Source organism: Dendronephthya gigantea, unplaced genomic scaffold (genome assembly GCF_004324835.1).
Source record: "Dendronephthya gigantea isolate DGI-Jeju-01 unplaced genomic scaffold, DenGig_1.0 000034F, whole genome shotgun sequence".
Classification (NCBI taxonomy): domain Eukaryota; kingdom Metazoa; phylum Cnidaria; class Anthozoa; order Malacalcyonacea; family Nephtheidae; genus Dendronephthya; species Dendronephthya gigantea.
In genome coordinates, this window is record NW_021163044.1 from 112,025 (window position 1) to 132,780 (window position 20,756).

Here is a 20,756-nt window from a genome sequence, read left to right on the forward strand (position 1 = left end):
AGCCACATTAAAGCAAGGTCGCAAAAAAATGCGCAAAATGCAGAATGTAAACAGCAGTAAGCAGAGTTGAAAGCGGCAATAATATGAACATGCAGAAACATGTCCCTAAAATGCTGAGGCTTTTTAAAAGTCTAGTGACTTACAGAAGATTGAGTTTGCATTCTTTTGCCCTGATAATATTAACAGAATATTTCTTCTCTAATAAGATATGTTTTTTTTAAAGCAACCGTGTATTGTAGTAGCCTGGGTTTTATCCATAAAAGTATATCTTTAAAAAGTTAAAATATTAATGTTCACAGAGACAAATCTCATTTAGAGCCATGTGGCAGATTCTGATCCTCTGACAATTACATCGTGTGTGAAAGAATCATCTCAGTCGCAATAAAGTCATATTTTATTAGTTCTCATCAACAAGATTCAACAGATATTGTCAGTCTGTCACACAGACCCTCTCAATTTCAAGGAAACCCGTTTACACTACAAGATCTTATATTGTGGTTACGTAGCCTGTCCCATTAGTCAACGGTTCCTTCCGATTGAGCTGCCGGTTTGAAGACGACAAAGACTCGTATGAACTTCGGCGAGAGCCGCTTGTGGAATCTGAGGAGTGAGAAATTCGTCTTTTCTGACAATGACTACAGACTTTATTTCTCTTGATCCAAACCTCGGAGTCGTCAGGGCATTGGCAACGCAGTGAATCTCTTGCACCTTTTTCGTCGTTCAGATCACGATCTGTAAAAACAACACTAACATTAGAATAGAGAACATTAGTTAAGGGATCAATTCATGACAGCAGACAATGTACAACACTCCGGGTTGACCCGAAAGGTGAAAAATACTGAAAGCAATATTTGCTATTGTATTTTGGTAGTTTTTTTGAGAGAGATGTGGAGCTTAGTAAAGGTCAACTATAGAAAAAAAGAATTTAGATTTAAGATTAAAAGATCAAACAGTGGATAATTAATGAAGGAGATGAAGGAAATGATGCAGTATAATCACAAGACAAAAGACGGGAACTTCAATATTTACCAACCTACGCACATGAAACTAAACAAGGAAACAAGCACTATATTCGAAGACAGTATAAATATAAGTTACCACATCCTCAAGGAAAACAATGTTTTGATTATAAGAGTGTTTATTCTCACCGTTTTCTTCGGAGTCAAAGCGAGCAGTTCTCACGATGTGTCGTCCCGATATCGGAGAGCTTCGTGAGCACTCGTCACCAGAACGTGCTACTTCTAGACAATCATCACGACCACCTGTCCCCTTGCGTCCCTCTTTACCCTTTGTCGCCTTCGCAGAATGTTTTGCAGGGATCTCCGAGAGTGGTATGTCAGACGACGTGTTACGCCGACCATTTGCCGAACTTTGACGACCCGATGTGGAACGGTTTAATTGCGACTCCTGCGACAACCTCAAATTATCGTCGATCAGGTCGTCGCCTCCAGAATGTTTTTTAGTTTTTGAAGATGATTTCTTTTTCGTTCGTGGAGAAGAGTAAGAAGCTTCGGATTTTTTCCCACGGGACTTTTCCCCCACACGCAGTTGTCCAACACTACTTGTGAGATCATTAATAACATCCTTCGTGCTCTGATCTCGTGATGTCGCAGCTTGATCATCTAGGGAACTGTCACTTCGTTTCCGATCGTTTGAAGACGGCTTTCGATCTTTTCTTTTGTCATCAGACCATCTCACACCTTTTGTTTTGTATCCAGAATCTGTTTCACCATTCTAAAATTACAATTGAAATATTTTGTTCAGTTAACCACTGTATCTGGTGATATTTTTCAATGTTCCTTTGGTGCTTTGTGCTGTACGATTGCGAAAAGATGACCACAATCATCACAAGAAAATCAAAAACTGACAGTTGACGATTGTACATTACGTTTTAAAATTCTGAAATTATTAAATGACATGCTACAAAGATACGATATTATAAGTCAGCTGTAACCCAGGTTTATAACCAGGAAAGTTCATTGTTCAGAAAGTATATCGCTTTCTAAAAAAGTAAATCATTTTCATTTAAACACACAAACCTCCTTCGTGCGTGAATTCTGTCTTCCAGTCTCTTTCATATCGTCGGCGCTTCCAGTAAAACTATTCAACGAATGTGCATCACGTGATCTTCCCTTGGTTCGAGGTGTTGACGGTGATCCGTTTTCTTGCCGAAGAATACCGTTTTGTTTCCGAGTCTGTGACGGAGAACTCCGAGAAGGATTTAAAGTTTTATAATTTTGTAGGTTCTTGATTGCGGCGCCAGCACCTTTAGATATTGACTTATTCTTGGAACTGACAAATGGTTTAAGTACGGCCATTGCACCCATTTTAAGAAGAATCTCTTGATCTTGTTCGCACCGCGCTGACAGGTTCCATAATATACCGCACGCGTTGCCAATAACACGCAAACTTGGAGAACGCATATTAGCGAGTAACATTTTAAAACATTCGTGTTCACGTAATATCGCGCGGTACTCGGGTTTCACTGCGATTTGTGATGAGAGATTTCGTAAGATTCCTCCACTGCTTTCGACAACAGAAAGAGAGTTGCTGGGACTTTTATAAGCCAACATTTCAACAAGAAAAGCAAGCGCTTTATGAGTTTCGCATATTTGAACTTTGTTCTCCGAGCTATGAGCTGATAGATTCCAGACTGCATAAAGTATCGGGCGTAAAGTGGATTCGCCGCTGACTTTTTGTGCTGCAGTCATCAAGGTTGAGACCGCATTGCATTCTTGCAGGACAAGCTTACTTCGTTCGTCGGATTTACAGGAAAGATTCCGAATTACGCTTGCTGAGACTTGTATAAGACCCTCGTCATCATACACACTCAAGTTTTTAAGCAGAGCCTTAACAATACCTTGTGAGTTGCCAAGCAACGCCTTGCTGCGGGTTTTTTCAAACGTCATATTTGTGAGAGTCATCGAGGCGTATTTACGAACGTTAGAACCTGAAAAGAGAAAAATAATTAAAATATATTTCCTGGACGACGAAGGTTTATCGCATCAGAAAAATTACGCCATTCACGGCTACTCGTCAGGTCATAAAAATACTAAAATAATTCATAAAAAACTTACTCAATGAATGATCTTTGTTGAGACAACTAAGTTCCATGAATTCCCCAATAGCTTCCACTCCCCCCAGATCTCCAATAGCGACGCGATGCTCCTCTTCAAAAGAGAACTTCATAATGGCTGCCAACGCGGTATCAAGGACACGCAATTTAGACGAGCTCGGAACGCTACGCAAATAACGAACTTCGATACAATAAGAACGAACGATTTCTATTAACTTCAACACGCGACGTTCGCGTTTTCCACGTTTATCTTCCATTCCTGCCGTGATAATATTCCTCATTGCTTGCGCAGACCTCATGCGAACCTCGTGACCAACACGTGGGTCTCGTAATTTTGACTTGTGCTGAAGTTCGATCAGAAGAGGGAGACAACCAGATAACCTCATTGCTTGACAGTGTTCTTTGGATGTTGAAAGACTATATAATGTTTGCGCTGTTTCTCTTGCATCTTTCGTGTTGATCACCGCTAAAAGATTTCTTATTTGATCAACTTGCGAATCTAAATCTTGGTGTGTGGATCCTTCGCTCGTAAAACTCATAACACTAGCTGTTTCTATCCCATCTCGATGCGGCGTGGAACAGTAAACAGCAAGACTTGATTGACTTCCACTGCATGTTGACATCACAGGGCTGATGTCACTCTCGGAAACTGTCGTGATGTCGTCGGGAAAGTCAGAGTAGACGCTTGTGTCAGGTATGTTTGCTGGAAAATCAAGTTGATGTCCTGCTATAACACGTTGGTGATCATGTGACATACCTCGGCGACCGTCAGATGACGAGAGATCACGACGAGCATCAGGATGGAAGTCGGGAACACCACCAGAAACAGATAGGACCTCTGGGGCTGGGTATCCCCGCTGGTGTTCTGAGGGGGGTATTTTTCGATGTATTTCAGGTACAGGCCCCCCTCTGGGTCGATCTGGAGGAGGTATGTTCCGTTGTGCCCCTGGGGCGAAATTGATCACTTCATCTTCAGCAAAATCATCAGCGTTGTGTAGAGGAGGTTGGTGCTGAATTGGTATTTGAGGTTGTCTGACTTGATATTGCCAATTACCGGAGTGTCCACCATAGTAAGGTGAATCATATCTGTTTATCGGCAGACGAGGTGGTGATTTTACACCACGTTGTGCACGTGGGTTGTAGTAGCCTCCAGGGTAGGGACGAGATATATTAGAATATGAAGGATTGTTTGGGTTTACTTGGGATCTATTAGGATTCCCTTGAGGTCTTGGTCGAAATTGTCGAGGATTGAAAGCTGGCATGCCATTGAATGATTTTAGACTGGATTGTTGTACGAATTCTCCACCAGAACGAGGCCCAGTATACGACATACGTGTATTTGGGAGACGGTTAGTGTAGGGTGGGTTTAACGGATATGAAGACATAGCCGCCATGTTGGAAGAATCGTAGTAAGGTTCACTACCAGCGTATCGAGGTGATGGGTATCTGGCGTTATTGTAAAGATCACCATAAGCTCTCGTTTGTGGAGGCCTGGTTGCAGAATTTACTATATTATTTCGATCAGAACTTGGTGCTTGGAGTGTTCGTCTCTGCACAGGAAGTTGCTCTGGTTTAGCAGAAGTTCCACTTTCGACAGCACGAAGGTTTTGTGTGGGTTCAGTCAATGGTTTGCTTGGTACAGAGGGAATAAGGTCTGGTTTTAGTGGTGCCTGGGTATGGGTGGTTGTTGGTGTACTAGAGAGGATTGCTGTAGTTGTTGGTGGATCATCAGATGGCAGTTCATTGTCATCTATCACTTGTTCTTCACCATCCTAAAATAGAGAATACACCCAAAGATTTTAAATATTTGATATTTGCAAACAAACATTATTCTATATAGTTCTAACTGTCTTATGCTGGGATATCTTGATTAACTGGTTTACCTTGCAGGAAGATTCTTTATCAGTATCTAACCACGGTGGTGTCAGAGATATATCTTCAGAAGAAGGACGGCAAGAAAGTTCCAAAGAACCCTCCTCTGCATAATTCTACAACATCAAACAAAATAACATTTAGTTGGAGATTATTACAAGTGATTTCATAGCTGAAGATCTCACAACTAACCCTGGTAAAATCCATTGCATCCTCCTCTTGCCAAGCTGTAGTTCCAATCCTGGCATCAGCTCTTAACTTAGCTTGTGATATCATATTATCAACATGAAAGCCTTTTGTTTCATTTTGTGCAACACCAGCAATTTTATCACCCTCTAAGTCTATCCCATCTTCCTCTGGATATCCCAGTGGCCAGGGGGGTGATAGACACAGCTGTTCTTCAGATGGTATGCGACTAATACCTTCACTCTCAAAATTCTAAAGAAAATTCCTAATTTATTAGGTTGCTATAGTAAAAAGTATTGCCCAAAAAAAGGTGAAAATAATCACCACAGGGCTAAAAACTTTAGATATTTTCACAAGCTTGATTTGTGCAAACTGTTACCTTTACTGAATCTACATCATCATAAGGAATTGGCTGACGTATACGTTCCTCAGCAGCACGGATAACAATTGCCTCATCAGTTCTTTCCATGTACTTTTCTTCTTGTTCACGATAATGTACTGTAAAATCCTAAATGGGTGGCATATCCATGTATATTAATAACAAACCTTATTGCCAGAGTTCATTTAACATATCACGTAATCACACTGCCTTTACCGACCTTTACAGAGTCCTTTTCTGCATCATCATCCCATTTATGTCCATTTTGAACAGCCTCTGTCCCTTTAGTTGAATTCTACACATGGAGATTGAATATCTACATATCCTGTGATGAATACCTAACAATGTCACTTGAAATACTTTCCATTGAATAGGGCAAAAATCTCTAACCTGTTTTACTTGTTGTTTTGGCCGATCCTTACAATTCAACAATTTTGCTTGTTCTTCCACTTCATCAGGTTCTTCCTCAGACATTTCCCATCTGAAATATATTAATGTGATATTTTACTCAGAGTGGAAAGTTGACTACCATCGAAAGTTGAAAAACATAACCTACCTTGGTGTCTCACGCTCATCAATTTCATGCATATTTTGTTCAAATATGTCATCTTAAAATACAAGATTAAAGCAACTAAATCAATCATAAAATATTCACAATCTGTACGGCAATCATGATCAAGACATAAACATGGCAGAATGCTGAACTACAGAGGGGAAAAATCAAAGATCTGTAGAAATGAAATGACTATGCCAATTCAATTCATTGTTATGAGTTTACCACTAAGCACAATATGCAGTTTCAGACAGCCTGAAACAGGCAAAACACAATTTGTGACAAGCTACGATACTTAATGACATAGTAAATATACACAGCATGATATTGAGGCTCTAGCTATGGCAGACCAACAAAACACAATGATAAATTAATTTATTTTGCTTCTCTGTACAACACAAATATCTTCGTATACCAACCTCCAATCTCATCATCTCCGTTCTCCATAGTTTTAAGCTTATCACATGAAATATTTTCTTCACAGAAGCATCGTAAAGACAACGTATTGTAGGGTCAATACATAAACAAAATTCATGTTTACATATTTACATTCCAGTTCGGGTCGCTGACAATTCAATGAAAATAATTCCTTTACTGTTCCCAACAGCCTAGCAATTTCATGTGGAAAACCATCTTAAAGCGTTGGCTTGTACAATGAAATAGTAAAAATTTGATATACTTCTTTTAAAATGTACTATTTCTCAGTTTAAACGTGCTCCGAGAGCAAATCTTTTCGTTAAAAATTTGACAATTAATGAATCGAGCAGTCGTGACTAAACGGAGATTGTTCGGAAAGAGTCGTGTCACACGAACAGCATGACGGCAAAGATGGAGTTTGACCCCAGAGATCTTACAATTGTAACACTAAAAGATTATATTTGAAACGGTATTTAGGGCACGTTCTACTTAGTGAAAGTGTAGAACGACATTTTGTAGAGATGATCTAAAAACCCTTGACCTTACGGTTGAGTACTCATTGCTATTTGCTACACCAACACTTCTTCTTGACCGTCAACTAATCCTCCAATCGACACTTTAATTTAGCTGATGGGGACGCCTCTCTGTGGGGCTACCATTTAGTTTGTCTGAAAAAACATAAAAAAATTATCTCTGGCATGCATCAACACTACCCGTGGCCTCGTGCTCAAGTGCACGTTTAAAGCGATGCTCGTATTTCATTGCCAGAAGATTGAGTATTGTCTTTCACATGTGATAGATGCTTATGTATATACATGACAGATGTCAGTATAAATTGTGATGGATTATTGATTTGCTTTGACTGAAGTTGGTTGAAAAGTTTCTTTCTTGTAAGATTGAAATGCCGGAATCACGCATTGGTAATCAACACGTGAAAAAGACGGACAAAATAGGATTTTTGACCCAAAACGGATTACTTGACATATTCATCGTACTATTTATGATCGTCTTTAGACATAAAAACGCCAAATTTAAAAAAAAATTAGCCATTTAATATCCTCAGGTAAAATTTTCTTGATAGTCTACAGCTTAGCATCAAAAGTGGTATAACAACTGCCTAAAATAGACAAAACACTTAGTGAAGGTCCTCAAGTCGAAACGTCGAGAAGTGTAGTTTACAGATCGCGGATCCTCAATAAATCGGGGTTTAAAAACAATAGAGTCTGTCAAGCATGTAAGACGATCAGGCACCAACTCATAACTTATTATCAAATTACATTATCTTTATAGGCTGAACTTGCACTATCGCGGACAGTTTCGGAGGCCGGGATACGACAGAAGTCTTGAACGTTTGCGCCTTACGAAATATATCTGAGATGACCTCAAACAAAGACACGAATGGTAAGTTTTAATGACATACAATATTGTTGCATAAAGAAGAATAGTGAAAGAATAAGTTATCATTAAGACCGCGGCCTTTGGAAAAACTAGCTTGCTCTAAGGCCCTCTACACTAATGCGTTTTCGTTTGAAAAGAAGAACCTTCCGTCCAAACTAAAACAACTGATGTTACCATCTTTATTTTAGCAAGATTCATTAAATTCCGGGGGTTTACATGTTTACAGTCACAAAAAAATTTGGTGTCGTTTTAAATCACGAGTTATCGCACACTCGACTTCGTAGTTCGAGTGTTTAGTGCTACAAATCGTGAAGCGAGAGCATCAGTATTGTTTATAAGAGTAAAATAATGTATTAGATTGTGGTCACAAACTGGTTTTCCAGTTGTAAATGTAAAGTAAATATTAACATTCATTATTAATCTACATTTTCTTATCTATTGAATTTCCTGTATAATATAAATCTATCACCGTAAATCATCTCCGCTCACTTTTTTATACCGTTTTCGTTGTGCAATGATGAAAAAATGGTCTTCACCGGCAAAAGCTCGGAAGCTCTCAACTTTGCATATATATTGTCTTGGCATCATTATATACTTTTTTATTATATTGTCTTGGCATCATGTCTCGACATAGCGTCTTGTGCAAACTTTCACAACATGCACTCGCGCTGGCTCCTCGAATCTTTGAGCGTTTTATTTCGCAATATTAGATATCATGAACGAGATTTTATAAATGTAACTTGGATGCATGTATGCCGCGGGCAACAGATTTGGAAATAATAACATTGCGTATGTAAGAATCTTCGAAAGATTTGCGCTTGAATATGTTGAAAGGTGAGAATCAATCTGACTTTATAGAAATTGGACTGAACATTTAATATTCATGCGGTTAATTGTATACTATAATTGGAATCTTGTTCGTCGTCGTGCATGTAAATATCTCAAAAGGTTCAATAACATATATCAAGTTTCATATGAAAGTTAGATTTTCCTAAATTTTAATATTATACCAAGTAAACCGAGAACGCATATTTTAAAAAAATTCCCCCTTTAATTTCGCGCCCCCAAGTTCAATTCGTTCGCTAATTTTTTAGATTGTTGCATTGGTCCAGGATATGCCACTCCATTGGATGCAATGAAGAATGGTCCTCGAGAAAAAATTGTTTATCTCCCATGTGTTTATCAAAGTACTGGCATTAAGAAACCTGATTATTTAGCTACAGTTGACGTGGATCCACAGTCACTAGATTACTGCAAGGTACCCCAGTTTGTAAAAATAAGGAGAATACATGATTCACTCAGACAAAATATGATTGGTTTTCTAAATATAGGTGATCCATCGTCTCCCAGTACTTCATTTGGAAGATGAGTTACATCACAGCGGCTGGAATGCATGCAGTAGGTTAGTGAGATCAGTTACCTTGACGACGTCTTCCATCAGGTTGTCCAGGATATGAAACAATTATTTTTTATTTAGTTGCCACGGTGATCCAAGCAGAAAACGAGACTCCTTAATAATGCCTTCCATTATAAGCAGTCGTATTTACATCTTTGATGTCGCTACCGATCCTCGGACACCCAGAATTCGCAAGGTATCAGAAGATTATCCTATCACCTGATTCAGAATCTGCTTCTTTCTGCCCATAAATATAATTTAGATGACGTTGAATGATCCATTCCATGTGAATGCCAGAACCATATTATGCTAATAAAAAACAAATATTAATGTTGACTGAATAATGATCATAATGATGTCAAACGCAGAAATCCTGATGTTACACGATGCTTGCTTCGCTCTTTAGTTCGCGGCTCCCCGTCTGACGTCATTATGAGAAAGGTCTATTTTACTACCATTCGCATGATTACCTTTATATAAACACAAGTTACACACATCTGGATTTCTACGATGATATATTCTATCGCATGATTATTGATTGAGTTCAGGTGATTGAGCCAGAAGAAGTATTTGAAAAATCCGGTTTAGCTTACCTGCATACGTCACATTGTCTTGGTAACGGTGACATCATGATCAGTGCAATGGGAGATCCACAAGGCAATGCTAAAGGTAACAAAACAGACATAAAATTGCGTTTACTCGAGGTCGTCAAAGAAATTGATAAGTTCAAATGATAGGCGGGTTTGTTCTGGTGGATGGAAAGGACTATTCAGTGAAGGGCAAATGGCAAGAACAAACTACGGAGTTTGGTTATGACTTCTGGTACCAGCCTCGACACAATGTGATGATCAGCTCAGAGTGGGGAGAACCTAAATCATTGTGCACTGGATTTAATCCGCAACATGTAGCTGATGGTAAGTGTTTCAGCGATGAAAAGCTTTCTTGGAATGGCTTAGTGTTTTAAGTAAGAACAAACCTAAATAATTCCAATTTTTTATTCTTTCAATTTAGGCAAATATGGCCAGAGCATCCATGTCTGGGACTGGACGACACGTGAACTAAAGAAAAGTATAAATTTGGGAGATGAAGGAAAGATTCCACTGGAATTAAGATTTCTGCACAATCCTGAGGCTAACTTGGGATATGTTGGTTGTGCTCTATCAAGCACTGTCTTTGCTTACTATCCGAACAAGGTGATGATAATTCCTATTTTATTTTCTTCTGACGTTGACCATCATTTTCTGACGATCCTATAAACTGTTGATTTAGAACGGTGAATGGGTCGCTGAAAAAGTAATTTCTATTCCAAGCAAGAAGGTTGAAGGATGGGCGTTGCCAGAAATGCCAGGTAATAATGGGCTCAGAGGCTATATAAACTGCTGTAAGTTTTGATTGAGTTACTTAAATGTTATTTATATTCTTGACACTTAAGACGAGAACGAAAAATAAATCTTTTTTTAGGTTTGATAACAGATATTTTGATCTCCCTGGATGACAGATTTCTTTACTTCAGCAACTGGTTGCACGGGGATATCCGTCAGTATGACATCACAGACCGACTACACCCAAAACTCGTTGGCCAGGTGAGACGACGTCACCTATGACATGCAAATCTGAGAGATTATCAGCGTGAAAATATGGATTAATACAATCATACTTCAAATATCGTAACCTATTTCTAGGTATTCATTGGTGGCAGTATAGCCAAAGGAGGAACAGTCAAAGTGATCAAAGACGATGAGTTGAAAGAACAACCCGAGGCTGCTTATGCCAAAGGAAAAAAGATTCAAGGAGGAGCTCAAATGATTCAATTAAGTTTGGATGGAAAACGACTTTATTTAACAACATCTCTTTTCAGCATATGGGACAAACAGTTTTATCCGGAAATGATGAAGTAAGAGATTATTTGAGAATGAATTAAAAGACAAAGAAGGATCACTAGAAACGAAACAGTGGTGCATTGGGGGTTACGACCATGACACTGAGTCTATAAAGGATATAATTATTGATATATTCCATCATTTTCTTTTAGAAAAGGCTCCATGCTTTTAAAGGTAGATGTAGACACAGAGAAAGGAGGTTTAACACTGGACAAAGAATTTGGTGTTGATTTTGGAGAGGAACCTGACGGTCCAGCTCTCGCACACGAGATCAGATATCCTGGTGGTGATTGCTCGTCAGATATATGGATCTAATTCGGTTATTTCATAGACTTATTCAATTATTGATCACTCAAGCCGCGCGCAATTATGTCATATTTACATTTAATAATTTGAAAAATTACTAGCGATAATACAATTAATAAAACGATGGTTTTAAATGAAGTATAAACGGGCTGATGAATAATTAGTTTCAAATTTATAGATTTAGCAAGTTTAGATATAATGAACCATTAAGGTAGCTATCCACGTCCTAATATCGCGACGACCTTCCAGCGTGCCATGATAATTCATTGACATAGACATAGGTGCATGCATGATTATAAAAATGAGCAAACGTCCGCAAGGGGAACCTCACGTGCCGACGCTATTAGTTATAAAATCAGGCAATAAATAAGGATACGGTAAATGTGCACTTTTCACGCGAATAGCGTTAGCAAATGCCATCTTTTTAGTTACCATAACTAAGTCAGTTGCCACGAAATTTTTCACAAAGTTTCTGGCCTTCTCATCCTGGAGTTTCGAACCATAATCAAATAACTTATCCAAATGCGACGAAGCAATATTTGATGTGAATTCTATCTGGTCCTGAAATTGAAAAAAACGGAAAGTTGCTCACAAAAAAATGTGAGGAATATTATAATGATTATCATGGAAACATTGTTATTACCAGAGCTTTGTTTTTGTTGCCAAACATAAGATTTGAGAAGATATCATTATTTTCATCGTCAGCAAAAAGTCTATAAGGAGCATTTGGTAGGAAGCCAGCGTATTCCAACTGAGGGAAGGTCACAGAAGCATGATACCCAGTTGATAACCATAACAGTTTTGAAAGAACGTCTTTCAAGCTTTGTTTGTCTCGTGGAGACCTCTTCACCTGAAATAAAAAATACAAAAAAAAATTCTAAAACAGAAGATTATTAAAGTGATAAAAATCATAAAATGGCTTCAGGATTTCATATGATATCTTATTGTGAAAAATTTGACAATTAATAAAATGGAGTAGTCGTGACTAAACGGAGCTTGTTCGGAGAGAGTCGTATCACGAACAACATGACGGCGAAGGCTATCTTTTAAAATAGGGAACCGGGGAACCGGTTAACAGGGGATCAGGGCTTCTTCCTGTTTCCCGGTCCCCTATTTTAAAGATAGCCTGACGGCGAAGATGGAGTTTGTTCCCAGAGATAAAATTGTAACACTAAAAAAATATATTTGAAACGGTATTTAGGGCACGTTCTACTTAGTGAAAGTGAGGAACACTAAAATTATCAAACATTTTTCCAGAGATGACCTAAAAACCCTTGATTACAGTTAAGTACCCATAATAAGTACTCAGTACGGTTAAGTATGAGTTTATATGACAAAACAAAAAAAAATTAAGACGATTTCAAACCAGGATTGCTATAGATTACTGAAGAAAGAAGCCGACATTGTTGTGGTCGGCCCTTTTGATTTCTTTCGGTAATTCTGTTTGAAACAAAGAAAACAGCGATTATAGTAATGATATTTGGCTAATTTATTCAGTAGTCTGGCAACCCTTTCAAACCGCCATGTTTGGCAAATTATCTCTGGTATGCATCAATACCACCCGTGGCCTTTCATGGAAATCCTACCATTTATTGTTGTTTTTAAACCGATGCTCGTTTTTCATTGCCATTTGCCAAAAGATTAGTGATTGTGTTTTATATGTGATAGATGTATATAGATGTATAAATTGTGATAGATTATTGATTTGCGCTGACTCAAATTTGTCGGGAAAAATTTCCTTAAAAAAATCCAACTTCGTTAGCATTGAAAAGCCGGAATCACACATATGCAATCACACGTAAAAAGACAAAGAAGTTGATTTATTTAATTGTCGATAGACTACAGCTGTAATCTGTCAACCATGTAAGACAATCAGGGGCAAACTCATTACTCATATTATCCGTTTATAGGCTGAACGATCCGCGAATGGTTCCGGAGGATACGACAGAAGTCTTGAACGTTTGCGCCTTACCTACGAAGTATGTCTCAAATGAGCTCTAACAAGGATACGAATGGTACGTTTTTAATGACATACACCAAACATTAAACAATATTGTTCAATGTTCAAGAAAAATGCATCGTGAAAGAATAACTGATTGTCAATAAGACCACGGTCCTTTGGAAAAAACTAGCTTACTCTAAAACTCGTCTTCTTATGAAAGATTTCCTTACACTATGTAGCTGATATTACCATTTAAAGTTAATTTAGCCTTCTTAATTTGAATTTCTCACGAATTTTGCTTAGTTACGTAACTTACGATCTTGCATGCGCTTGCTTTTTAAAATTGCTTACCAGGGCGCTAATATATATAGCTAGGGCGGTGCAACGCAATAACTATAAGCGCCTTGTAGCCCTTGTTGCTTACATGTACGCTTGTAAATATAACGATATTCTTGCATAATTGCTGAAGATGAATCAGAATTGATTCGAAATATACAGTTTCAAGTAATAGTTTAACGCATTTTAATATTACCATTTATACCATCTTTATTTAGTTTCATTGAACCCCGGGTTTACATCGCCGTGACAAAAAAAATTGGTGTCGTTTTAAATCACGAGTTACCGCACACTCGACTTCATAGTTCGAGTTTAGTGCTACAAATCGTAAAGCGAGAGCATCAGTATTGTTTATAAGAGTAAAATAATGTATTAGATTGTGGTCACAAACTGGTTTTCCAGTTCTAAATGTAAAGTAAATATTATCATTAATATGAACTATGATCCTTTGCTAATTTTTTAGATTGTTGCATTGGTCCAGGATATGCCACTCCATTGGATGCAATGAAGAATGGTCCTCGAGAAAAAATTGTTTATCTTCCATGTGTTTATCAAAGTACTGGCATTAAGAAACCTGATTATTTAGCTACAGTCGACGTGGATCCCCAGTCACTAGATTACTGCAAGGTACCCCAGTTTGTAAAAATAAGAAGAATACATGATTCACTCAGACAAAATATGATTGGTTTTCTAAATATTTAGGTGATCCATCGTCTCCCAGTACTTCATTTGGAAGATGAGTTACATCACAGCGGCTGGAATGCATGCAGTAGGTTAGTGAGATCAGTTACCTTGACGACGTCTTCAATCAGGTTATCCAGAATATGAAACAATTAATTTTTATTTAGTTGCCACGGTGATCCAAGCAGAAAACGAGACTCCTTAATAATGCCTTCCATTATAAGCAGTCGTATTTACATCTTTGATGTCGCTACCGATCCTCGGACACCCAGAATTCGCAAGGTATCAGAAGATTATCCTATCACCTGATTCAGAATCTGCTTCTTTCTGCCAATAAATATAATTTAGATGACGTTGAATGATCCATTCCATGCGAATATCAGAGCCATATTATGCTAATAAAAAACAAATATTAATGCATGTTGACTGAACAATCAAACATCACAAATCACTTGACCCTAACACAGAACGTAGACGTTAGTCGATGATTATTGTTTCTCATAATGATGTCAATTGTCAAACGCAAAAATCCTGATGTCAAACGATGCTTGCTTCGCTCTTTAGTTTGCGGCTCCCCGTCTGACGCTATTATGAGAAAGGTCTATTTTACTCCCATTCGCATGATTACCTTTATATAAACACAAGTTACACACATCTGGATTTCTACGATGATATATTCTACCACATGATTATTGATTGAGTTCAGGTGATTGAGCCAGAAGAAGTATTTGAAAAATCCGGTTTAGCTTACCTGCATACGTCACATTGTCTTGGTAACGGTGACATCATGATCAGTGCAATGGGAGATCCACAAGGCAATGCTAAAGGTAACAAAACAGACGCAAAATTGCGTTTAGTCGAGGTCGTCAAAGAAATTGATAAGTTCAAATGATAGGCGGGTTTGTTCTGGTGGATGGAAAGGACTATTCAGTGAAGGGCAAATGGCAAGAACAAACTACGGAGTTTGGTTATGACTTCTGGTACCAGCCTCGACACAATGTGATGATCAGCTCAGAGTGGGGAGAACCTAAATCATTGTGCACTGGATTTAACCCGCAACATGTAGCTGACGGTAAGTGTTTCAGCGATAGAAACCTTTCTTGGAATGGCTTAGTGTTTTAAGACTTAAGTAAGAACACACCTAAATGATTCCAATTTTTTTATTTTTAATTTTAGGCAAATATGGCCAGAGCATCCATGTCTGGGACTGGACGACACGTGAACTAAAGAAAAGTATAAACTTGGGAGATGAAGGAAAGATTCCACTGGAATTAAGATTTCTGCACAATCCTGAGGCTAACTTGGGATATGTTGGTTGTGCTCTATCAAGCACTGTCTTTGCTTACTATCCGAACAAGGTGATGATAATTCCTATTTTATTTTCTTCTCACGTTGACCATCATCTTCTGACGATCTTATAAACTGTTGATTTAGAACGGTGAATGGGTCGCTGAAAAAGTAATTTCTATTCCAAGCAAGAAGGTTGAAGGATGGGCGTTGCCAGAAATGCCAGGTAATAATGGGCTCAGAGGCTATATAAACTGCTGTAAGTTTTGATTGAGTTACCTGAATGTTATTTATATTCTTGACACTTAAGACGAGAACGATATTTTGATCTCCCTGGATGACAGATTTCTTTACTTCAGCAACTGGTTGCACGGGGATATCCGTCAGTATGACATCACAGACCGACTACACCCAAAACTCGTTGGCCAGGTGAGACGACGTCGCCTATGACATGCAAATCTGAGAGATTATCAGCGTGAAAATATGGATTAATACAATCATACTTCAAATATCGTAAACTATTTCTAGGTATTCATTGGTGGCAGTATAGCCAAAGGAGGGACAGTCAAAGTGATCAAAGACGATGAGTTGAAAGAACAACCCGAGGCTGCTTATGCCAAAGGAAAAAAGATTCAAGGAGGAGCTCAAATGATTCAATTGAGTTTGGATGGAAAACGACTTTATTTAACAACATCTCTTTTCAGCATATGGGACAAACAGTTTTATCCGGAAATGATGAAGTAAGAGATTATTTGAGAATGAATTAAAAGACAAAGAAGGATCACTAGAAACGAAACAGTGGTGCATTGGGGGTTACGACCATGACACTGAGTCTATAAAGGATATAATTATTGATATATTCCATCATTTTCTTTTAGAAAAGGCTCCATGCTTTTAAAGGTAGATGTAGACACAGAGAAAGGAGGTTTAACACTGGACAAAGAATTTGGTGTTGATTTTGGAGAGGAACCTGACGGTCCAGCTCTCGCACACGAGATCAGATATCCTGGTGGTGATTGCTCGTCAGATATATGGATCTAATTCGGTTATTTCATAGACTTATTCAATCATTGATCACTCAAGCCGCGCGCAATTATGTCATATTTACATTTAATAATTTGAAAAATTACTAGCGATAATACAATTAATAAAACGATGGTTTTAAATGAAGTATAAACGGGCTGATGAATAATTAGTTTCAAATTTATAGATTTAGCAAGTTTAGATATAATGAACCATTAAGGTAGCTATCCACGTCCTAATATCGCGACGACTTTCCAGGGTGCCATGATAATTCATTGACATAGACATTGGTGCATGCATGATTATAAAAATGAGCCAAAATCCGCAAGGGGAACCTCGCCTCACGTGCCGACGCTATTAGTTATAAAATCAGGCAATAAATAAGGATACGGTAAATGTGCACTTTTCACGCGAATAGCGTTAGCAAATGCCATCTTTTTAGTTACCATAACTAAGTCAGTTGCCACGAAATTTTTCACAAAGTTTCTGGCCTTCTCATCCTGGAGTTTTGAACCATAATCAAATAACTTATCCAAATGCGACGAAGCAATATTTGATGTGAATTCGATCTGGTCCTGAAATTGAAAAAAACGTAAAGTTGCTCACAAAAAAATGTGAGGAATATTATAGCGATTATCATGGAAACATTGTTATTACCAGAGCTTTGTTTTTGTTGCCAAACATAAGATTTGAGAAGATATCATTATTTTCATCGTCAGCAAAAAGTCTATAAGGAGCATTTGGTAGGAAGCCAGCGTATTCCAACTGAGGGAAGGTCACAGCAGCATGATACCCAGTTGATAACCACAATAGTTTTGAAAGAACGTCTTTCAAGCTTTGTTTGTTTTCAAATTTTTGTGGAAACCTCTTCACCTGGAATAACAAATACAAAAAAAGCTAAAACAGAAAATTATTAAAATGGCTTCAGGATTTCATTTGATATCATACCATGCCTCGGGATAACGCTGTTTGATTTCCTTCAACTGACAAGAGATCTGCCCATTGTTGTAACTCCTCATCTTCTCTTAAATCTGATTCAGTTACGTAATATCTGAACGAACAAAATTATGTCTGTAAGCTAGAAATGACTCGAGCAAAGCAGCCTCTGAAAAGCGGGTTTGTAAAACTGGACAAGTCGAAAATCTCACTTACAAATCAACAAAACCATTGACAAAGGATTTGATGCATTCACTGATCAATTTCCCATCATCTCGATACGGATAATACGGAACAATATTCTCTTCATCAAGACCTCGTTTCTAAATGAAAGTTTGACATGTAGTTGACACTAGAAAAATCAACTTAACGCACAACACCACACGTACTTTTCAACTAGTTGTTCCATGAAATTGTGACAGGCATAAAAACTAGCATCCATAATGTCACACCAGGCCGGATAGTTTATTACTTCGAAGTATATTTACCTTCATATCAGACGCTAAATCAACATTATCCATCGTCAGATCCTTAAAATTTTTGTTGATTATTTCTACCGATGTGGAATAGTCCACGGATAGCAAATTATAAAGTGGTCCAGTTGGTCCTACAGAGATAAAACTACGTTACTGTTTGGCCTAAGTGCGAGTTAGTTCCATCTTGTTTTCTACCATGTTTGAACATTCCCATTCGTTTAAAAATATACAATTTTCATGTCTTACCATAAAACTTCATTTGATGTAGTTTATTTGTTTCCAGAGTGGCGCGGCAATGATATTGCAACATGTCGTAGATTGGATGAAATTCAGAAAATATTCGCTCCATGAGAAGACAAATTGGCTCCATAAAAAGATGACTTTTCAACCGTTTGTGGACAATCTACATATAAATAAGTGCGATGATCATGTCAGGTGTCAATGATTCAACATATCAACATTATTTTCTATAACTGTCAGTTAAATGTTACCTGCAAAACATTAAAATCAGCTCTTTGTACGAGAGACTTCGCAAAGAACCATTGTTTACCATCAGCAGGAACAAAAACTCTGGCTTCAGGAATAGCATCAACTTGTATTGCAACCGTTTCCAAGTCTTGACTGTCGCCATTGTCTTTCATTATGAACATTGTAATTGGTGCAGTAAATTTAATCGTAGTTTGATTAATTAAACGTTTGTCTATTAATTGAACATTGTTTAAAGCAACGTCTTCAAGTTCTGGATACCAGGCTACGAACAGCTTGTTTGCATCAACAGCCTAGATTGAAAATAGAAATATGAAACGAATAAGACAAGTGATTCAATTGAGAGTTTGCAACTGCAACATAATCAAAGCATATTTCACCTACCATATCAATAGCTCGCTCATTCTGAGTCCCTAGAATCCCATTCACCGCGGCATTCCAGTCAAAATGTTTGTTTAATTTACTCTGAAGAAGCTCCCAGTCAAGCCCTCTGCCATCTGTGAAAAGAAAAGAAAATGTGTCAAGCCCTTTGCCTTTGAAAAAGTGTTAATAGTTCAGGGACAAACAAACAACATCTGATGTGCCAAACTAGCTTCTTACCTTTGCGACTCGTTACTTTATAAATTTGCCAAACATTCGCTCCGGCAAAACGCTGGTCAACAAATGCTCTGTCTTTAAAGAAATTTGCTTCAACCGACGGATTTTGTTTCAAAACGCTCATTGCACTTTTCGTCTAAAAGTACAACAATTACTTGTCTTCGTAAATTGTAAAAGGCGGCAGGAAAGAATACACTTTCTGTGCGATCTTTACCCTGTGTTGTTTGTAGAAATATTCAAATATCGTCGATAAATCTTTAAGAGTGGGTTGATTATGAAATTTCTTATCCAGTAGAGTAAAATGAGCATGCGCGTTTGAGTTTGCATTGATGGTATCTTGCATCTTCATGTACCATTCTATGGTAAAAGGATTTGTTGACGCTTCTTTGATGAATGATTTGTAGGAATGAACCAACATTTGTGGGATTAATACCGACGTAAATCTAAAAAGAAACAGGTCATAATTTCTTCTCAAACTCAATGCATTTCTCGTCTTATTGAAAACCAACTCAATAGCGCAACCATAAAAAAAACTCTACCTGTTCCGTCGTATGAATTGCCCAGCAGTTATCAATGAAAATGCTTTCTGTCGCTTTTTATGGTCAGTTTGCCTCTTCCTGCGGCATCGCCGCGAGGCGTATTTCAAAAGACTTATGCTACATTGCAACTCTAAGAGAAGATAATTTCAGGTGTTTGTCAGTTTTTATTTCGGAAATCAAAATATTCTCAACTAAACTTACGTTGACATTTTACCCCTTTGTAGTCTTTCCGGCACTTGCAGAAATAACCATCTATATAATTATCATCAACAAAGCATTGGCCATCATGAAGACAGGGTTTGCTGGAACAAGCGTCTTTATTGTTGTTGGTAACTAAAAGAAGAGAAACACCAGCCTTGTGTGAATGAAAAATTGCTTGAACAGTTTTCATTTCAGGTTTCCTAATCATTCCTCAATATCATCAAAAATTTATGGAACGAAAGAGAATAAAGAAAATCAGAATTAAGTCCTCAGCACAACGGCATAAATCAATTGATCTCTTGCATTTAAAAACCGATTCTTGAGAAGCTGATTATTGTGATATAAGTGTCTATCGATAATGATTATCAATCTGACCTACTGTGAAATACTCATTGTAAACAAACAACCTTTTGAGAGTCCAGAAAGTGCTTCATTTCATTTTATGTGTTGGGTACGACCAGTTTTTATGCTTTGGCGTATATTTCAACATACCTATTTCACCTTCTTCAGGATTCCATAGTTTTTCCTTGTTTTCAATAAAGTTATGTAGATTTGCCTGGGGTAGGCAACAACTAATATATATCCCACAAAGAATGTGGAGTACTGAAAAAACAATCCTCATTGTGGAAACTGTTCTTCAGTTATACATTCTTCGGCTACCAAGAGAGTCATTTATTGATGTTATAAGATAAGAACGTGTAATTCAGTCATTTCAGGTGAAACAAAATGGCAGCCATGTTGTAAAGGTAGATCAGGCCACCAGTCAAACGACCTGCAACGGAAATTTCA

General features: G+C 37.8%; 4 protein-coding genes across 5 annotated transcripts; 2 read left to right on the forward strand and 2 right to left on the reverse strand.

Annotated features, from left to right (window-relative positions):
- Positions 1 to 201: 201 nt before the first annotated feature.
- Positions 202 to 9,391, reverse strand: LOC114525251 (adenomatous polyposis coli protein-like). The gene is made up of 13 exons (XM_028546479.1): positions 9,302 to 9,391; positions 7,030 to 7,151; positions 6,486 to 6,674; positions 6,070 to 6,121; positions 5,904 to 5,994; positions 5,734 to 5,808; positions 5,514 to 5,642; positions 5,141 to 5,386; positions 4,960 to 5,064; positions 3,078 to 4,848; positions 2,040 to 2,950; positions 1,149 to 1,734; positions 202 to 732 (listed from the first exon to the last, which is right to left on the reverse strand). Exons 3-13 carry the CDS (start codon positions 6,511 to 6,513, stop codon positions 488 to 490), a joined length of 4,239 nt encoding a protein of 1,412 aa, XP_028402280.1. The 5' UTR covers positions 6,514 to 6,674; positions 7,030 to 7,151; positions 9,302 to 9,391; the 3' UTR covers positions 202 to 487.
- Positions 7,630 to 11,563, forward strand: LOC114525254 (methanethiol oxidase-like). The gene is made up of 11 exons (XM_028546483.1): positions 7,630 to 7,884; positions 8,976 to 9,139; positions 9,213 to 9,283; positions 9,359 to 9,473; positions 9,826 to 9,946; positions 10,015 to 10,191; positions 10,289 to 10,470; positions 10,547 to 10,625; positions 10,739 to 10,860; positions 10,960 to 11,171; positions 11,310 to 11,563. The coding sequence occupies exons 1-11, from the start codon at positions 7,860 to 7,862 to the stop codon at positions 11,470 to 11,472; spliced, it is 1,431 nt and encodes a 476-aa protein (XP_028402284.1). The 5' UTR covers positions 7,630 to 7,859; the 3' UTR covers positions 11,473 to 11,563.
- On the reverse strand, positions 11,532 to 20,739 carry LOC114525253 (arachidonate 5-lipoxygenase-like). 2 transcript variants are annotated; one of them, XM_028546482.1, is made up of 14 exons: positions 20,460 to 20,739; positions 19,968 to 20,099; positions 19,767 to 19,896; positions 19,442 to 19,670; positions 19,231 to 19,363; positions 19,015 to 19,127; positions 18,636 to 18,923; positions 18,391 to 18,547; positions 18,157 to 18,275; positions 17,885 to 17,991; positions 17,681 to 17,783; positions 17,578 to 17,605; positions 12,107 to 12,294; positions 11,532 to 12,024 (listed from the first exon to the last, which is right to left on the reverse strand). In XM_028546482.1, exons 1-14 carry the CDS (start codon positions 20,587 to 20,589, stop codon positions 11,791 to 11,793), a joined length of 2,091 nt encoding a protein of 696 aa, XP_028402283.1. In that variant the 5' UTR covers positions 20,590 to 20,739; the 3' UTR covers positions 11,532 to 11,790. The 2 variants fall into 2 exon arrangements, with proteins under 2 accessions (XP_028402283.1, XP_028402282.1); XM_028546481.1 differs by lacking the exons at positions 11,532 to 12,024; positions 12,107 to 12,294 and adding an exon at positions 16,781 to 17,307 and having other exon boundaries at positions 17,390 to 17,605.
- Positions 13,391 to 16,854, forward strand: LOC114525258 (methanethiol oxidase-like). Its single transcript, XM_028546489.1, has 11 exons — positions 13,391 to 13,478; positions 14,205 to 14,368; positions 14,444 to 14,514; positions 14,590 to 14,704; positions 15,129 to 15,249; positions 15,318 to 15,494; positions 15,599 to 15,780; positions 15,857 to 15,935; positions 16,020 to 16,138; positions 16,238 to 16,449; positions 16,588 to 16,854. The coding sequence occupies exons 1-11, from the start codon at positions 13,445 to 13,447 to the stop codon at positions 16,748 to 16,750; spliced, it is 1,437 nt and encodes a 478-aa protein (XP_028402290.1). The 5' UTR covers positions 13,391 to 13,444; the 3' UTR covers positions 16,751 to 16,854.
- Positions 20,740 to 20,756: the final 17 nt, after the last annotated feature.

Coding starts and splice junctions, on each gene's coding strand:
- LOC114525251 (XM_028546479.1), bottom strand. CDS start 6,513: ATGGAGAACGGAGATGATGAGATTGGAG. Junction 5,643..5,733: donor CAGAAAAGGACTCTGTAAAG/GTCGGTAAAGGC, acceptor CCACCCATTTAG/GATTTTACAGTACATTATCG. Junction 733..1,148: donor CTTTGACTCCGAAGAAAACG/GTGAGAATAAAC, acceptor TTGTTTTTACAG/ATCGTGATCTGAACGACGAA.
- LOC114525254 (XM_028546483.1), top strand. CDS start 7,860: ATGACCTCAAACAAAGACACGAATG. Junction 7,885..8,975: donor CTCAAACAAAGACACGAATG/GTAAGTTTTAAT, acceptor CTAATTTTTTAG/ATTGTTGCATTGGTCCAGGA. Junction 9,284..9,358: donor GGCTGGAATGCATGCAGTAG/GTTAGTGAGATC, acceptor TTTTTTATTTAG/TTGCCACGGTGATCCAAGCA.
- LOC114525258 (XM_028546489.1), top strand. CDS start 13,445: ATGTCTCAAATGAGCTCTAACAAGGATACGAATG. Junction 14,369..14,443: donor AGTCACTAGATTACTGCAAG/GTACCCCAGTTT, acceptor CTAAATATTTAG/GTGATCCATCGTCTCCCAGT. Junction 15,936..16,019: donor GGCGTTGCCAGAAATGCCAG/GTAATAATGGGC, acceptor TTGACACTTAAG/ACGAGAACGATATTTTGATC.
- LOC114525253 (XM_028546482.1), bottom strand. CDS start 20,589: ATGAGGATTGTTTTTTCAGTACTCCACATTCTTTGTGGGATATATATT. Junction 20,100..20,459: donor TCCTGAAGAAGGTGAAATAG/GTATGTTGAAAT, acceptor CTCTTCTTTTAG/TTACCAACAACAATAAAGAC. Junction 19,671..19,766: donor CAATTCATACGACGGAACAG/GTAGAGTTTTTT, acceptor GTTTCTTTTTAG/ATTTACGTCGGTATTAATCC.